Source organism: Callorhinchus milii, unplaced genomic scaffold (assembly GCF_018977255.1).
Source record: "Callorhinchus milii isolate IMCB2004 unplaced genomic scaffold, IMCB_Cmil_1.0 Scaffold26, whole genome shotgun sequence".
Classification (NCBI taxonomy): Eukaryota; Metazoa; Chordata; class Chondrichthyes; order Chimaeriformes; family Callorhinchidae; genus Callorhinchus; species Callorhinchus milii.
In genome coordinates this window covers 1,175,304-1,193,943 of record NW_024704767.1, presented here as the reverse complement: position 1 = coordinate 1,193,943, position 18,640 = coordinate 1,175,304, and the positions used below count along the sequence as shown (strand labels likewise).

Below are 18,640 nucleotides of genomic sequence, written 5' to 3'. Positions count from 1 at the left end.
ATATCAAACATAAGGGTTATTATTATTATTATCGCAAGGATTATTATTATTAATCTGCAGGGCTGTGGGGAGAGAGCAGGTAAATGTGACTGAAAGGAAAGCTCTTTAAAGAGCTAGGCAGGCTTGATGCACTAGAGATCGATACTCTAACTTTCTCTGGTTCTGTGGTTCGTGGGCTGGAGGGAAGATGAGTGGTGTTCAGCAGGCGGCGGAGAGTCACGCTTTACGTCTAACTTCTTGCTTCGTGTCACCATCTCTTGCTTTGTAGGTGTTCGACTACTGTGACTTCTCTCTGCTGTGCTCGGCCTGCAGCGGGGTTGGGCAACGGTGGGCGGGGGGCGACGTGTTGGGGGCCAACAAAATCATCATCTGGACAGAGGACGGCCGAGGGTACATCTACCAGCTGCCTGACAGGTGGGGTCAGATGGGGAAACCGCATGAAAAGTTCAGGTAGGAGATGAACTTTGGGTGTTTCATTCAACGCGCAAGAGAAAGAAACCCACCCCCCCCCCCACCCCACACACACAACAAAATTCACAGCACGTCACAAACGCTCATGTGAGGCACCACAAAGGGTTCTCTCCCTTCAAGATTTGTCTTGAGCCGGGCAGCTGTAGGTTTTTGTCTGACACAGTTGGAGGCTAAAGAACAAGTTTAATCAACCAGAGCTTTGTCGAGGCAGTTGCGTAAGTGAATCGGCTATTGGCAATTGCTGCTTTCAAAAAAGTTTAAGAGCTGCTTAAACTCGTTGGGAGAGGGCGGGGAGAAATCTAGACAATAAGGTATGAACAAGGCAAAGCTGTGGTTTCTGTACGTAGAATATGTTATTTAATAATAAGTTTTTTTTTAACTTCGTGCCACGCTGACGCATTGAAATTGTGGCTTTTGGGTGGGCCAGGTATTGTGTCTTAAAGCCACAGGCATTTACGCAAAAGTAAGCACATAAGGAGGCCATTTCGCCCATGACGTCAAAACATGCAGTCACTGCGCTTGATAGTAAAACACTGTGAGACGTCCTCCCGACCTGAAAGGCACCTTATTAAATGCAAAGATTATTATTATTATTATTATTATTCAAAGTCTTGCTGGGTTAAATATTGTAAAAACATATCCATGCTTTGGTCTTTTTAACCAGCATGTGTTTTAACATTGTGTTGGCAGCAATCTGTTCAAAAGTGGCATCTTTACTGACGCGCATTCACTGACTGAGCCAGGCTCCCCTCGCCTCCTGTGTGTGACCTCCGATGATGTTAACAGTAAGGTAATGTCAGCTTCAGAAACCAAGTGGGACCTACCCACGGGGTTGTCGATTTGAAACCTGAGCCATTTAACCCGTCTGTTGTTATACCATCTAATTCATGCCTGAGATTATAGATATTTTGCCTTCAAAATACACAGTCAATTCACTTTACAGTATATTCTATGAAACGCTTTGAAAAGTCTCAATGATGTGATATGTTGCTATATCAAATGCAAGGTTTATTATTATTATTATAGACATCCACAAAGTGACTGACATCTTCTCTAAGTGGCCAACAATCCCCCAAATAAAATTGGTCACTCACTTCATGGCTGTTTTTAGGACATTGCTGTGCACAAATTGACTGCATGTTCACCCACAAAACACAATATACTTATTTACCAGTAAATCGTGTGAAGTACTCTGAGGTGTCCTCCCGACATAAAAGGCACAATACCAAATGTAAGGATTATTATACACATTGGAGGCTATTTTCTGCTCATCGCAAATTGGCAATGAACTATAGACTTCTGTAGAATCCTGCCTATTAAATCAAAGCTATTTTATCTACATCATTACTTTAAAGATGATAAGTTAATATCCCACAAGCACAAAGCCAGAGCAATCTCGGTTTTGTGAGTCTCTTCACAAAGTTCGATACAGATTTAATTGGGCGAACAAGTAATTTTACAAAGACATTTTTATGGTATGATTATAATGGACTGTAGCCAAATGTTGTAACATCCGAGATCTATACCGTAATGGAGAGCTACAAGGAAGTCCTACTAATTGAAGGGTTCAGATGACGTAAACCACAAGAGCACAGCTCAAGTTAATTAAAACTTCATTGCAACCCTGAGATTTGTGCTTCCTTTATGCCTCACTACAACAGTTTAAGACAATCTCCGTGCACTTATACACTAACGTGAATGCCACAGGCTTTTTACTGTTCAGTGATGTCGGATGATATTAATGGTATCCATCTAACAGGGCTTTTCTGTTACACTTATAGGGGAATGAACTTTAGCTTTAAAGTGCTCCCTTTCCCCATCAGCTGATTTTTTTTTCCAATTTCTCCTGCCCAAAGGCAGGACTACTCGTCGGGAGACTGTGGGTTCAAGCCCCATCTTTATATTAATTGTGTGTGAGTCACCAGAACTCTCGCTTCTGGTTCAGAAGATTGTGTGTTCAAGACACATGTCAGGACTCTGTACTCAGTCCGGCAGTCCAGGCTGACACTGCAATGTAGTGTCGGGGGCGCTGTCCTTCAGGTGAGATGTTAAACCAAGTTCCTGTCTGCCTATACAGGTAGACATTAAAGGTATTATTCAAAAAGAAGAGGGAGTTTCTTCCAAAGTCCTGGCCAACAATTCCCCAAATAAAGTTGGTCTTTCACTTTGTGGATGTTTGTTGGACATTCTTGTCCACGAATTGGCTGCTGTGTTTGGCTGTGAAACGCTTTGAGGCTTCATCCCAATTTCAAAGACGCTATATAAAATGTAAGGATTATTATTGCACAAAGTGGGATCTGAAATACATGTTAAAGCGTTAACACCAACAGTAAATAGCTTGTCTATCGTTAGATTGCGTCGCGAGTGTTAACTTGTAAGTTGCACTTGACGGTAAAAACATTCCTGATCTGCTCGATCTCTCTCCTTCAGGCGGTTTTAATTTTCATCAACGAACGCAAGGAACCATTTTATAAGATCCTGTTCCGCGGAGAAGCCTCAGGAAAGCTTTCCATGTGGCACATTCCCGATGTTCCCATGGCCAGGTTCGACGGGTCCCCACAAGGTAAAGAACCAGCTGGGTTTGTGCTGTTGGGACTGTCCACTGGCATTCGGAATAGTAAAACAATGAGGAGCAAGAAGCTTGCTTAATCAGACCCCTGGACGAGTGAACATACTCGCAAGTCCGTCATATTCCCCCTGGTCCCTTCCCCTCTCCGTTTTACCTTGCTTGGAGTCCAACCCACCTCTGTCAAGCGCTCTGGGTTGCTCTCCTATGTGAAGAGGGCTGTATAAACACAAGGTAGTTGTTAGCACCAGGGAGGAGGAGGAGGAGGAGGAGAGGGTAGGGGTTGATTTTTTGGTTGACTCCGGTGTAACTCTTTCAGAGATTCAGACAGCTGCAACTTTGAGCCTTCAAGAGGCCTTTGAACAGCCCAAGTTTGTGTCTGAAGAACTGATCGACCAGCTGGGGGTCCTGCCGGACCGAATCCAGACGTCTCTGATCACCACCAGCGTTTACGTGGCCAACCATGACAAGCTGGCGTGTGGCTGTGAAGATGGGAGGATTATCATCACCCTGGGGTTACATGCTGCCAGAGCACAACTCCTGGCCGAACATTCCCTGCTGAAAGGTTTTCTCGTTCGGTATTTATGTTTGGCGGGGGTGGGGAAGGGAGGGGTCGGTGGGCAAGGGAGGGGTCGGAGGGGGAGGTGGGGGATGCCCTCTGTTTCTCAGTCTTGTTATTTTTTCATTTGCTGCTCACACCTTATTGATTACCCACAAAATACACACAGTCGCACTACTTTACAGTAAATCCCATGCAGGAAGCACTTTGAGATGTCTCGACGATGTGATAGGACGCTATATCAAAACCAAGGATTATTATGGTGTTATTGTTGTATTCTTTCGGCTCAGACTTTGAGAAATGGCTGGGTGTTTTGGAAGGATGAAATCAATGGGTCTCCTTGATCCAAATCTCTCCTTGTCATCTATTTGCGGTGTGTTTTTTTTCCCAAACCGTCGCAAATCCAATTCTTAACTGTTCCATGAATAACACAACAACTCTCTTGTTTACAGCCTGGTTACCCCACAGGATCCTTGTTGGCCATCATGGCAGAGTAACCTGCCTGCTCTACCCTTACACTAAATCTGCCCGCTTTGACCCCAGCTGGTTGGTGTCCGGAGGTGAGGATTCCAGTGTGATGTGGTGGAACATGTTCAAAGCCGAGCTTTTGCACAGTTTCGCACTGCACGCAGGCCCAGTGCTGAATCTCTTCGTGTGCCCTGAAGACTGCAATGTGAGTACTGATGAAATATCAGATGGAATAAGGTTCATTTGCTGGAGAGACTAATGGCATTTTCAGATAACAATGCAACATTGATTTAGTGATAATAAAGTCACGATATTGATGTGGATATAAAAATGTTGCGTACTAAATATTTTTATTGCTGTATTTAACCTTGTAATAGGCTCTAAATGATTATAATGTGCATAATAATGTTTCCTTATAATGACTTCTTAGCACAGTTTGCCCTTTGAAAATCGCATAAATATGTTTGCTGGCAGAGATCCTCAGTGCAGGGATTGCCTTCTCTTGTGTGCGTCCACTTTTATGCATGTTTTAACCTTTTCCTCTCTGCCCAACGACTCGTGTTAGTTAGGTGCCTGGATACGGTTCTGGTATGCATGGGTGATTCTGTGTTGTGAAATGAGAGGTTAGGGCAGGGACCAGGAAGTATTTCTTTAACCAGACGCATCAACCGCCTACCCCTCCTCTCCCCCCCCCCCCCCCAACCCCCCCACCCCCATGTTAGCTTCTCTAATGTTGCACAGGGCGAGGAAGGGCTAAACAACAACAACAAAAACTAGTAGGATAGCTTAGTTGAAGGTAACCTCACTTTACTATGGAGCAAGGATTGAGTTCTCTCTGTGGATCTAACGAAGGAAAAAAGACACTCTGGCGGCTGAGTGATTTTATTTAAAAAAAACAAAATTTGGAATATAAATATCGGAAACCAAAAGTCAATTTATTTTTACCGAGTGGATTCCCCTCTCCCCCTCCCCCTCCCTCTCCCCCACATATGGAGGGATAAATTCATTAATGTTTCCAGTGAAGCAGCAAAACAAAATTGTTGGTAGGTCTATCCTGCTGTTTATCTGGTCTATAAAATGAGTGAAAGACGTCAGCCCGAGCGATGACATTTCAAGAAAAACAACAAGTTGCACTTATATAGCATTCATTGTATGGGATAAAGTCCTGGAGCAAGGGAGAAAGGAGAAGGTGACCGCAGAAGGTAGGTTTTAAGGTGGGATGTAAAGTTAGATAGCGGGCGTGGGGAGGTGGGGGTGGGGGGAGAGGAGGTGATGGTAAGGAGGAGGGGTAGAGGCAGGGAGTTCCAGAGGTAAGCAAAGAAGTGTGAATTATAATTTAGTGGCCCCCAGATCAGATCTGCGGCTGGAATATACAATCTAAACTAAAGTTGCAACGTGTCTCGCCTTTTCTAAACCATCAGCCCGAGGTGCAGCAGAGTATTTGCTGCTTAGCAAACGACAACTCTGTAGCTCTGCTCAGCCTCCAATGCCGAACGAGCCTGATCCACGCGAGGAAACACCTCTCCCCCGTGAGGACAATCAAGTGGCGTCCGGGAGAGGACCTCATGGTGGTCGGATGTGACGATGGCTCGGTTTACGTCTGGGACATCGAGACTGGTACGGGAGCTTTTCTCAAATCTTTTGACGGCTCGGCCACTGATGGCAGTGAGGGTGAGAGCGCGAGGAAACGTGGAGGCGTAGAAATAGGAGTGGGCCATTTAGCTCCTCGAGCCTGTTCCGCCATTCTATAGGATCATGGCTGATTTGTACCTCAACCCCAATTACCTGCCATTGCCCTGTACCCCTTGAATACCCTGACCTAACGAGCACACAGCAAGGCTGAGTCAGTCATTCTGGGGGTGGGGAGAAAGATCATCAGGTCTGTGCTGGTGTTTCTATCCACATGAGCCTTTCACTCTAACGCAGCCCTCCCAACCCACCCCCACCCCCCACCCTCCTGCCCACTCCCCGTAACCCTTCACTCTGCCTTTTACGTTCACGCATCTCATTCCCTCTTAAAAGAATTTATGGGCTGTGCTTCATCACAAGACAGGAGTTAATAACCGAACATAAAGATGTGCGCTCTTTGTAAAATTTATTCCGTTCATATTTATCCTGAACCGCACATGATGTCAGCCAGCCTGACGGAAGCCCCCACCCCCCCACTCCCCTCCTCACCCCATCCATCGCCACAGCTCAGCTCAGTCTCTCTCTCTCTCTCTCTCTAGTCCAAGCTTCCAGGACAATTGAATCTTGATCTCATTTCACTCACAAGCTAAAGACTCCTTCCCATCTCGATGCCAGAGTACTCTGTATGTATGGGGGGAAGTTACAGTGTAAATCTAATCAGATGATGTCAAAACATTCTATCACTATGGTTTTTAGTCTTATTAGGGAGACTGAGGTGAGTGGACTTTTGTGGAGTCAGCTCGCTTTATATGGTGGAGAGAATAGAGATCAATACATTTCTTTCAATGAGCTAACATCTTTTGTTTATTAATATAGACCTGTGACACTGATATCCCGTTTTCTGCATATCTTTTTTTTGTAGCAGCAAACAATGGGATAACAGGGTTTGCACACCTAGTTCAGAGCACATAATGTAGCCTTGCTTCTTTGTTAACTCTTACTCTGCCAACATGTCATAGAGTAACACTACATTCACATCAGATTAAACATCCTTAGCCCGAAGTTGTATAAGAAGTGAAGCAGTCGTGTAAAATAAATAAACCTTGCATTTGATTTCAGTATCCAAAATGTCTCAATGGTTTAAAGCACTTCTCAGGGGATTCCTGTAAAGTATAGTGACTAGAGTGTGTTTTGTAGACGAACCCAGCAGCCCATTTTGCACACAGCCACGTCTCTATAAATAACCTTGAAGTGAGTGACCAATTTTATTTGGGTAATTGCCGGACAGGACACCGGGAGAGAGAAACTGCCTTCCCTTTTCTCAATCGTGTCATGGGATCTTCATCCCCCATCTGGTTTAATGTTTCATCCGAAGGACAGTGCCTCTGACAAATGTAGCAGAGCCCCCAGTATTGCGCGGGAGTATTGCGCCTTTATCACCTCAAGGCTGGACTATGGGAACTCTCTCCTCGCCGGCCTTCCCGCCACCTCCCTCCACAAGCTGCAGGTCATTCAGAACTCTGCAGCTCGTGTACTGTACCACACCAGGCTTCGGGACCACATCACTCCCACCCTCGCTCGCCTCCACTGGCTCCCCATCCCCCATAGGATCGAATTCAAGATCCTCATCCTCACCTACAAGGCCATTCACGGCCTTGCTCCCTCCTACCTCTCCAACCTACTATCCCCCTACCTATCTGCCCGTACCCTCCGTTCCTCTGGCTCCGGTCTGCTCCACATCCCCCACCCCAACCGCCCTACCATCGGTGGCCGGGCCTTCAGCCTCTCAGCCCCGAGGCTCTGGAACTCTATCCCCCAGTGCCTTCGCCGCCTCCTCCCTTTCCTCCTTCAAGGCCGGTCTCAAGACCTTTCTCTTTGACCGAACCTTCAGCTCCTCTCTCGAATCTCTACCCCCTCCTCGCTCCCTCCCTTCCCTCCTCTCACCCTGACCATTTCCCCCCTGCTCGGGTCTTGACGTAACTGTACAGCGCCTTGGGACGTCCTCCCGACGTGAAAGGCGCTCAATAAATGGAATCTTGTTGTTGTTGTTGTTGAGTGTCAGTCTGAACTGGGGACTGAAACTTCCTGATTTGAATTCACTGAGAGGCAAGAACGCTACCAACTGAGCCTGTCTAATACCTAATAAAAGGATAAGGGGGTAAAGTATGGGGAATTGGGAGATTCGTAACTAAAAAATCCGTATATTCGTGACAATGAGAGCTGGGGATCCAGATGCAAGATGATCTGATTCCCTCTCATGTCACAGTGCCTTGCACACCCACTTCCTTCCTTCCTGTTATCGGTTCTTGATTAAGAAACCCGTTAAGAAGCACCGCAAAATTGAAGGCACGTGAGCTAAAAACGTCAATGTACCAAAAGGGAGATAGATTGGCCCAAATTTGCATCTGGATCTGACGCTCCTGGTGTAACTTGGTGTAATCCTTGATCCCCAGAGCAGGGTCCACTCCACAGCTGTTTTCCGTCTGGATCCGGGTTTCGCTGGGCGTAAGGGGGAGACGGATACCATGTAGGGAACAGTGGCTGTGAGCTGTGAGCTGCAGTCCTGGAATGCATGAAAGCAATGAGGAAAATGCTCTACGTCAACAACATTGAGGGCTCTTGTTGTTTCGTTTTGCTGGTCAATTCAGGCATCTCGCATTTCTTTTGTTCTTTGCTTGTGGTTTAAAGCGAGCGGTTTAAATTAAGATGTCAGGGAGAGAGAGGAGGGGGGGGGGGGAGAAAAACGCCTTAGGAGAGGGACAAGGTACCAGGCACAACACACAGTGCATTAGCTGCTAGGTCTAATCAATAAAAATGTCAAGCCTAAATGTTACACAAGGTCACAGTAAGCCTAAGTGAGGTCTATGAAAGAATGAATTTGCCCTCTCTCCTGATCATTAGTTTTTCCATATGACAAGTATTCGAGGTCAGTGCAGTGTGGTAGTCTGTCGTAATTTAGTGCATATGTCATGGTGTTTTGCACTTTTCTAACTTTCATTAGTTTGGGTTTGAAAGGGTGGGGGTGGATGCAAGGTTACAGCAAAATCCAGTTCTGGTCACAAACCACTACCATTAGTCACTAATAATAATCCTTGCATTTGATATAGCGCCTTATCACAAAGGCATCACAAAGCGCTTCACAGGATACACAGACTGTAAAGTGCATCGTATCGGTAGGGACCCTTTCTGCGAGGTGTTTAAAGGTTGGGCGGGGTATCTTTTCATCCCATTGTGAAACTCACATTCTGGGGTTTGAGTGTCTGAGATTAACGCTTGGGATTTTTTTTCTAGTCTCCTGGTTCTTAGACTGCCCCCTAGCCGAGAGGTATAAGAGGATTCCTGGGAGTCAGCCCGTCCAAGCAATGGGTGACTTCTGTGTTGATTTAACTAAACAGCAACAACAACTTGGATTGAGGGACAGCATTCCAGAGCTATAGTGGTTGTGGCAAAGACAGTAGCCTTGCTATCAAGCTCCTCACTGACCCTTGAGTTGCCTAGTAAGAGGGTCAAGGGAAGGATTATACCTAAATACTGCGGACAGCCAGGCCTTGGTCTAGACACTGTATGAGTCTCGGAGCAGGCTGGTGGTTCAGTGCGGGGTCTTTAGCACTGAAAGATTTACATTTCCGAGCAGTCTGTTCAGTTTCTTTCATGAAAGCATCTTGAAGTGTTTATCAAGATTGAGTGCGGAAAGTCATTTGGGCAAATTCCCTTTGATGATTTTCCATCCCCATCCAATTAAGAAGTGTGACATCTTGTAATGTACCCAGTTACATTAGTCAATACCAGGGCTTGATTTATTGCCCACTTCCATATACACCGAGCAGAGACAACTACTCCCAATGATTTCAAACGTATGTTATTTGTTGTGCCTTTATGCTCCCAATCTGATACATACAAAGCCGGCTGTTTAACATTCAATTACTTCTGCAGCCGGCCGCCGTTGATATTTTATTCGGCTCTTAAGAATATGTTTTTTAATTAAAAGAAACTGAAGGATGTGACTCGCTGTTTTGATGGATGTCCCCAACAGTGATCCTGACCAGATAAGTCATGAGTGACAGTGTCGCGAGTGAGGGATGGTTACCTCCAGAGTTGGAGGTATTCATCACACGTCATGGCTTCTCGTGACATCTTGTGCTTATAATAACACTGGCCTTTTCAGGTGAATTTGTGAGAGACAGCGAGAGAGAGAGAAAATAATTTAAGTGAGTATTTTTTGACGCCCAAGAAAAATAAGTCTCTGTGATGAACCAGGGGAAATATGACAGGTGTGGGGGGAAATCTTTGATCCAGATCTTGATGGATGAGACAAGTCCCATTCCGCAGCAGGTTTTAAATATACTGAAATATTCCAACATTTTGTCTGCAAAATACACAGTCACGACACCTTCCAATAACTCCTCTGAAGCACTTTTGAGACGTCCTCACGACATGAAAGACGCTGCATCGAATGCAAGGATTACGGTAGGATTGTTATTTACTGATCCAATAGACAGCTAAAAAGCAGATTGGTGCTATATAATAATAATAATTAATAACCCTTGATACAGGGTCTTCAAAACATCTCAAAGTGATTCATAAGTTTCACTGCAAAGTGTAGAGACTGTATTTTATAGTCAAACTCATATATTCTTATAACTTAACCTACAAATTAATGGATTAATTTAATTTTTATTATGATTTTTATTTCTATCTTCCCCACACTTTTCACAAACGTCTGTTAAACATAGTCAACAAACAAACTCCTGCATTGTAACAAAAGTACGAGTGGTGCAGTATCTGCCCTTTAGAAGTTTACTTTACTGTGTAAAAGAACTGCTGTTAACCAATTCTTTGCTGTCAGAGTGCTTCACCATCAACAACCAAGCGGGAAAGTGAAATCTGGCAATCTCTCTGGTTGCCAAATCTCTTTCTTGGCTTATCTTTTGCTTCTTCCACTGCTCGGTGCCCAGAGTCAAGTTAAATGTCCTGCGAATGTCTGTGCCTTCCTCATACCTCTTTGTCCCTCCAAATTGAAAACAAATCAACATAAAATGTCAGGTTGAGGTCAATTTAACAGGACATTCGATATCTATCACACTGAATGTGCCAGTTTCGAACCCCCAATTCCTGTAGGGTTTTCATGCCTTCACGTAAATGCCGAGGGACTGTGTTATTGCGTTAAGGGCCTTCTTTCTAAGTGCTGTTTGGATTTACAGGCTTCCCTGATCCTGTGTTAAGTAAGTGCTCCCTGATGATGCATTGAATAAAGGGTTAACAAAGTCTGGTGTTATTGAGTGGTAGTTCTCTGTTCACCAGGAGAATAACATAGAGAGGGCATGTCATATCAGAAAATCATCCTAAAAGTTTTCTTTGATGTATCATATTAATAACCCTTACATTTAATATAACACCTTTCGTGTCGGGGGTTGGGGGGTGGGGGGGGGAGGATATCTCAAAGCGCTTCAAAGGATGCACTGTGTGATATTCTGCAGGTGAACATACTGAATGATCAAAGTGAATAGAGCAATTTCAACTAATTTGTAGTTTTGTCACTCTTAACTTTGATCTTCTTTGTGGAACAGATTCCATATTCAACAGGTTGGCAGGGAATGGCTTTCATGGACACGGAATTGGGGCTGGGGTAAACCAGCATTTACAACACTATGATTTCACCACCTACACCTGGGTTACAGTCCAAACACCATTCTGTGCGCTCTTATTTAACTCCAACTCCAACTATTTGCAGGATTATGGACCAAACAATTTATTTAAGAGGTGGTTCGCCTTCCAGGTACTTGATCTTAATTTAATATTGGCAAACCCAACAACCGACCATATTGTGCATGAGCTAAAGAGTCCTGTTTAAGTGGTGGAACTTCCGAGACCTGCCTTTCGGACGGCAGATTTCATGGCATTAAATCTGCACGAGATGCATCTTGTAATAATTTAACACGCGCGCATTTTAGGTGTGAGGATGTGCCACAGGAGCAGGAATTTTTGTGCTTACCTTGACTTTTGTGATGTGTAATAATAATAGTGCCTATCATGTCTCAAAGTGCTTCTTAGGATTTTACTGTGAGGTGCAGTGACTGTATATTTTGTTAAGCAAACGTGGCAGCCTATTTGTGTGCAGTAATGAAGTGAGTGACCGATTTTATTTGGAGATTGTTAGCCAGGACACCGGAAGAAACTCCCTTCTCTTTTTAAGCAGTGCCATGGGATCTTTAACGTTCATCTGAACAGGCAGATAGGAACTCAGTTTAACATCTTATCTGAAGGACGGCACCTGTGACAAAGCAGCGTTTCCACCTCGCACTGCATTCAAGTGTCACCCTGGACAATGTGAGTCTAAAATCTGACTTGGGGGCTTGAACCCACAACTTTCTGACTCAGAGGCGAGAGTGCTACCAACTGAGCCAGGCTGACATCTGTTAACTCATGAAAACTCAGGAAACTTTCTGCCTCAGCCCTTGGACTATGTAGCATGGAGGCAAGACTCCTATTGCCCACAGCAATGAGCTGTAGTAACTTGCTGTCTCAATCTGTAGCAAGTGCAGACCCATGTTAAACCTAACGATTCACATGATCTTGATGGTGAATTAAACGTACTTTTAAGAGGTGGATTAATAAGTACGTATCCAATCCTTGCATTCAGAATACAATACAAAAGCAATGGCCGGTTAGATATCATTAAGAAACTGGTGAATTTTGTTTGTTAAAATGTAGTCTATCGGGATCTAATTTGCAGTATTTCCCGATGAGATTTCCAAATCTGGGATTCCTAAATCTGGAATCCTGTTAGAATTTCCACCCCAGAATTCAGTTACCAAGGAACGAAACCACAGTGTTAATTTATCAGGTTCTCCTCTCTTTGGGAAACTTGAAAGAAATTGGAATTGAAATCTAAAGAAGAAAAAAAACACATTTGCCGAATGTTTTAATCTGAGGAATCTAGTGATCCAGACAAGAAATTTCTCCTCGCTTCGCCTCTCTCTTAATGTTTTGTTCATCCCAGTTGCTCCGAAAATGCTCTCGGAAGAACGTTTAAAGAAAATCCGAAAGTGGGAAGCGCTAACGGATAGCAGCTGGACTTAGAGCCCAAATAGCCCCGCTTAAAAATCAACCAGTGTTCTCAACTCGAGAACTTTGCAACGCATCCTGCTCGCAAGATTATCACAGCGGTCGAAGAGCCAAACCCTAAAATGAAGGGTTCAAACCAAAACAAAATGCCGTTTATTTTCTCTTTTTTTAAAAAACAATCTCACTGGGTTGCTGCCGGTAACTTATTTGCTTTACACCATCATAATTCATTCATTTTGACCTTTTTGTCCTTGCAAATATTAGTGATTTACAGTCGCTATCATTGTCTTTCCCTCTATTTTTCTCCAGGTCATCGGTCAGAATTAGATTTGAGCGGACAAATGTGGCCTGGCTGATAAATCCTGTAGTTGCCTTTCATGTGCTGGAGGCTGTGATGGAGCTCGGGTCAAGGTCGCGGTGGTCACTGATGTTTCTAAATGCATTCTCCGTAGCCTAAGGTTTTCTCAATGCAAGGACTGGATCCGTACTTATTAATCCGCCTCCTAAAAGTAGGTTTAATTCACTATCAAGATCACGTGAATCGCTAAGGAGTCTTCTCAGAACCATGAGAAACAAGTCAATGTTAAAATGTTTTATTTATATATATATACACACATAGAAATTGTGTGTGTGTGTGTGTGTGTGAGAGAGAGCTTCATTGTTTTCCCTTTTTTTTTGTCTTCAGGATTTTCTAGTTAACAAACTCTATTACCTTAGGGGTCTGGTGGCCTGGCCAGACTTTCAGCTGTTTCTGTATTTGGTGGAGTAAGGTGCAGTAAGTGTGAAATGGCTTTGTTAGAGAGGGGCACAATAGGTCGATGTGCATTGAAATCTTGCTGCCCAGACAATGAACTTCATCTGTAACTGATGATAAACGAGGCCTGTTCAATTGGGCTGAGTGACCAAGCATCATGATTGACTGCCGCGTATTGTGAATTGTCCTTTTTCCTTGCCCCCCCCCCCCACCAACCGCCCCCTCTCTCTCTCTCTCCCTCTCCCTCCCCTCCCTCCCCACACCTCTCTCTCTCTCTCCTTTTTGCTCTCTTACTTTTAGTTTTTCTCAAGGGTACTTAGAAATTAGGATGGATTGTGAAACTTGCGATCATTTTACCCCTTGCCCCTTCCACTGACACCCACCTTCATATAATGTAAGGCCATCAAAGGCCTGGAGAAATCGCATGTGTAGATTTCTTACACAGATTTTGCCAGTTCCAATAGGGTGGATCTATGGTATTATTGATTCTAACGTAAAACCTGTGATGTACAATATACCTGCACGTTTCTCCTCAAATTGGGTCATGGAATTATGATCGTGCAAGTATTTTATGTGGACATTTATTTATTCTCACTCACACACTGCATTATCCTGCCTGCTCTGAATTCTCTTTCAGAGAATAACATCCAAAGCACAGCAACTCAGTACACAGCCAATGCAATGCCTCTTTAAGATGATGTAGCAGAACACAAGAGAATTGAATTGGCAGAATTGAAGCACGTTTAAATCTCCTCAGAATTTCACTAACTTTTCTGTACAGCCCTTTAGGAGAGGAATACATTCATCTTTCGCTTTCTCTCGCGCTCTCTTTCTGTTATGTTGAATTCCACAGTGTTTTTGGAACTTTACAAAGGCAAATGTTTGAAATCTTAACGGGGACGTCAATAAAATACGTCAATCAGTAATAATCCTTGCATTTGATGCATTGCCTTATATATGTTCTGTGAAGCGTATCGAGATGTCATAACAACGTGATAAGGCACTATATCAAATTCAAGGATTATTATTGTACATTTACCACCCCAGATAATGAGAGCCACACTGACCAGAAAATATATTTACAAGGTGTTTAATATCATACACAACTGCAATACAGGAGAATAATGATAAGTGTAAGAGGACATTACTGATAGCAAAAAGTTGGGATGAAACTTGAGTCTATGCCTTTGAGTCTAATACCAGTTAAATTGTCAGGGGTATTGGCAAGTTAATTCAACAAGTGCTCAAGTGAGTGCAATAAGAGTGATAACAATAATCCTTGTGTTTGATACAGCGCTTTTCATGACGTCTCAAAGTGCTTCAGAGAAATTGATGTAAGGTACAGTGACTGTCTGGCCAGTTTGGGATATTATTGAAAAGCTTTAGAAAACTCACATTATTTGACACTTGGACATGTGAGTTTGTGTACATCTTGTTTAAAAAAAAAAGACATTAGCTGTGAAAGATTTTGTGGAATGACAGCTGACTTGCTGTTGAGCTTTTACTTTATTCCTAGTTTTTTTTGGCAGATAATGGTAAAGTTGGAGGAATGAGGCTCACGGGGCAGCATTGAGCAGCTTTCAAACGCTTTCTTTCAGACGGAGACTTGGCGAGCAAAGGATTCTTCAAAAGGTGCACACTGACCGCTCACTGATTTGATGCCTAAGGCTCCGTGTGAATAGAAACCATCAAACTCTAGCTTCTGTGAATTCAGCGCAAGCTGCTCAATTTGTATTGGTTTCCAAAGGTGTACATTGTAAGGCGCGAAGCTCAGGGGCAGTCAGTCAGTCAGTCCCCTGCTTCTGGTGAATAATTGATGCGGTTGTTGGGCTGTGTAAATTTGATTGTGACATAGTTCGATAAGTACTTAGTGATGTAGAGTACTAAAAAGACCATAAGACCATAAGATGTAGGAGCAGGAGTAGGCCATTCGGCCCCTCGAGCCTGCCCCTCCATTTAATAAGATCATGGCTGATCTTCTAACCTAATTCCATTTACCCGCCCTCGCACCATATCCCTTAATCCCTCTATCCTTTAGAAATCTATCAACCTCAGTCTTGAATATGTTCAAGGACTGAGCATCCACAGCCTTCTGGGGTAGAGAATTCCATAAATTCACTACCCTCTGAATGAAGAAATATTTCAAACTCAGTTAGAAAAAGCTGACCCTTAATCTTGAGACTATGACCTCCAGTTTTAGATTCTCCAACCAGGGGAAACAGTCTCATGGTATCTACCCTGTCAAGACCCTTAAGAATCTTATAGGTTTCTATAAGATCACCTCTAATTTGTCTATATTCTAGAGAATATAGGTCTAGTTTAGTCAACCTATCTTCATAGGTCAACCTCCCTCATCCCAGAAACCAACCTAGTGAATTTACGTTGCACCCCCTCTAAGGCAGGTATGTCCTTTCTTAAATAAGGAGACCAAAACTGCACAAAATAGATACGATCTCACCAAGGCCTTATACAACTGCAGCAAGACTTCCCTACTCTTGTACTCTAACCCTTTTGCAAAGAACGCCAACATGGCATTAGCCTTCCTAGTTGCTTGCTATACCTGCATACTAACCTTCTGTGACTGGTGTACAAGGACATCCAAATCTCTCTGAACATTTAACACTACCTAGTCTCTCTCCCTCTAGAAAATAATCCGCATTTCTATTTTTAGTACCTGGGTGAATAACTTCACACTTCCCCATGTTATACTCCATCTGCCACCTTCTTGCCCACTCACCTTACCCGTCTATATCCCTTTGCATTCTTCTCATGTCATCTTCACAGCTTACTCTCCCACCTAGCTTCGTATCGTCCGCAAATTTAGATATGTTAAGTTCTATTTCCTCATCTAAATCATTGATATGTAAATAATTGAGGCCCAAGCACTGATCCTTGTAGCACTCCACTAGTCATATCCTGCCAATCTGAGAAGGATCCGTTTATCCCTACTCTCTGTTTTCTTCCTGTTAGCCACTCTCCAATCCCTGCTAATATATTACCTTTAATTCCATGGGCTCTAATCTTATGCCTTTTATGTGGCACCTTGTCGAATGCCTTCTGGAAATCCAAATACACCACCTCTACTGGTTCCCCCCTATCTAACCTGCTACTCACATCCTCAAAAAACTCTAAAAGGTTTGTTAAACATGATTTCCCTTTCATAAAGCCATATTGACTTAGCCTAATCATGTTGTGATTTTCTAAGTACCCCATGACAACGTCCCTAATTAAGGGCTCTAGAATTTTCCCTCTGGGGAAAAATAGTTCCCCATTTTTTGTCTCCCACCCTTCTTAAAATGCATCTGCACCCACCTCCCCTGAGTTGTCAGAGATTCCGCCGTTCAAGTGAGAGATTAAACCGAGGCCCCAACTTTCTAAAGATCCCACGACTCTCTTTGACAAGGTAAGAGGGAAACTTCTCCCAAACGATCGTTGCTGAACCTCCAAGTTAATTGATCATTTCCTTTCCTGATTGTTTGTTTGTTTGCTTGCTTGTTGGTTTGTGGGGCCTTACTGTGTGAAAACGGCTGCTGCATTTGCCGACCGAAACGGTCACTACACTCGACTGTAAATAACCTGCGAAGGGCTTTGAGAGACATTACGCAACAATGTCCAGGTCATCGCAACGTCTAGTTCTACACCTGTGTGATAAAGGCAGTCCACGTCATTGACTGAAATGACATATTGCTTACATGTGTGACTGAAAGACCTTAGTTGAATACTGGTGGTGTACATTACCCAACCAAAGTTGCCCTAGGCCTCTCTTCCTGGCCGGTTCAATATCTGTAGCACGGTCGAGACCGAGTGCTCAGTGTAAACGGGCTATAAAGCAGACCATCGCAGTCCTGAGGAATGCCGTGTTCCCACGAGCCTTTTGCTTGCGAGCGCTCCAAGACCCTGCCCTGCGTGAAGGGCGCTAAATAAATGCGAGCTGCTGATGATGTACACGCTGGAGTGCTCCTGCCTGCTCGCTGGTCTCATGGTGAGGGTGGTTGGGAGCCCGAGTGAATGTAAATGTGGGAGCGGTCAACAGGAAAAATATGTAAAACACAAAGTGGAAATAGGTGGTAAGTGCATCAGAGATTATAAATTATTAAACGATAAGGTTTAAAAATGTTGTCTCTTGCACATTTCCCTCAGGGATTGGATGCTGCCTGCATTGTGACATTACAAATTGTGGGCTGGGACTGTGTAGTACAGTATTTATGGTTGTACTGAGCTATAAATAACCTGGGGGAAGTGTGAGGGGGGTGGGGTGGGGGGTGGGGGGGAAGAATGGGGGCATGTGTGGGCGAAGGAAAAATATAATTGGAGCGTTGCAATAAATTAGATTGGTAAAAAAAATTTTTTTAATCGATTTAGGAGCTTCTTTCCAAAAAAAACAACTTAACGCTTTCTTTCTACAGCTCCTCGTGTTATCTTCTCAAACACACGCGCACACATTACATGCGCACAGACGTACACACACGCTTGAGGAACCAGTGCAGGAGGGGAGTAAGTGGCACATTCCAGAGGCCTTGCAACCGTACCCCTTAACCTGATCATTGCCTCTATCTGTGTTTATTGCCTGTGAATTCAATGCTGGGGAATGGATAAGTAATGCTTCTGTGAGGCACATCTTATAGAGATTAGTGGCTGACACTCCCAAAGGCCGATGCATGTAAGTCCACTGGAATTCGTACCCATGTGTCAGCCTGGCTCAGTTGGTAGCATTTTTGCCGCTGAGTCAGAAGGTTGGGGTTTCAAGTGCCAGATGGGGACTTTGAACACATAGTCCAGGCTGGCCCTCTAGTGTAGTGCTGGGTTGGGGGTGGGGGGTGGTGGGTGAGGTGCTGTTCTTCAATAGGAGCTCATGGGTCCTCATGGTGTCGAAAGCCTCGTTAACTCTTTTCTCGCCAGGTGCCCTGGATCGGCACGAGACCGGCAACACGGCCAAGTCAATCCTGAGTCTCTGCGAATACTCCCCAGCCTCGTCCGTGCACACACCGGAGTCGCTGTCAGCGGGAGCCAGGCCTTTTGATCCAACCAAGAAGAAAGCCGCCAACGCCAGGCAATGCAGCAGATTCGGTGTCCCACCACCCCCGCTCCAGGCTGAAGACACTTCCAAGTATTCAGAGAAGGTAAATGT

General features: G+C 44.2%; 1 protein-coding gene across 1 annotated transcript in view; it reads left to right on the top strand.

The window, feature by feature from the left end:
- The window catches only part of LOC103189352 (WD repeat-containing protein 72), a 166,106-nt gene that overhangs the window by 5,347 nt on the left and 142,119 nt on the right, over positions 1 to 18,640 (top strand). The window contains exons 8-14 of the mRNA XM_042344020.1: positions 269 to 450; positions 1,162 to 1,261; positions 2,902 to 3,034; positions 3,357 to 3,602; positions 4,049 to 4,269; positions 5,486 to 5,681; positions 18,412 to 18,632. Of these exons, the coding sequence (XP_042199954.1) occupies positions 269 to 450; positions 1,162 to 1,261; positions 2,902 to 3,034; positions 3,357 to 3,602; positions 4,049 to 4,269; positions 5,486 to 5,681; positions 18,412 to 18,632 (1,299 nt within the window). The remainder of the gene's footprint in view (positions 1 to 268; positions 451 to 1,161; positions 1,262 to 2,901; positions 3,035 to 3,356; positions 3,603 to 4,048; positions 4,270 to 5,485; positions 5,682 to 18,411; positions 18,633 to 18,640) is intronic.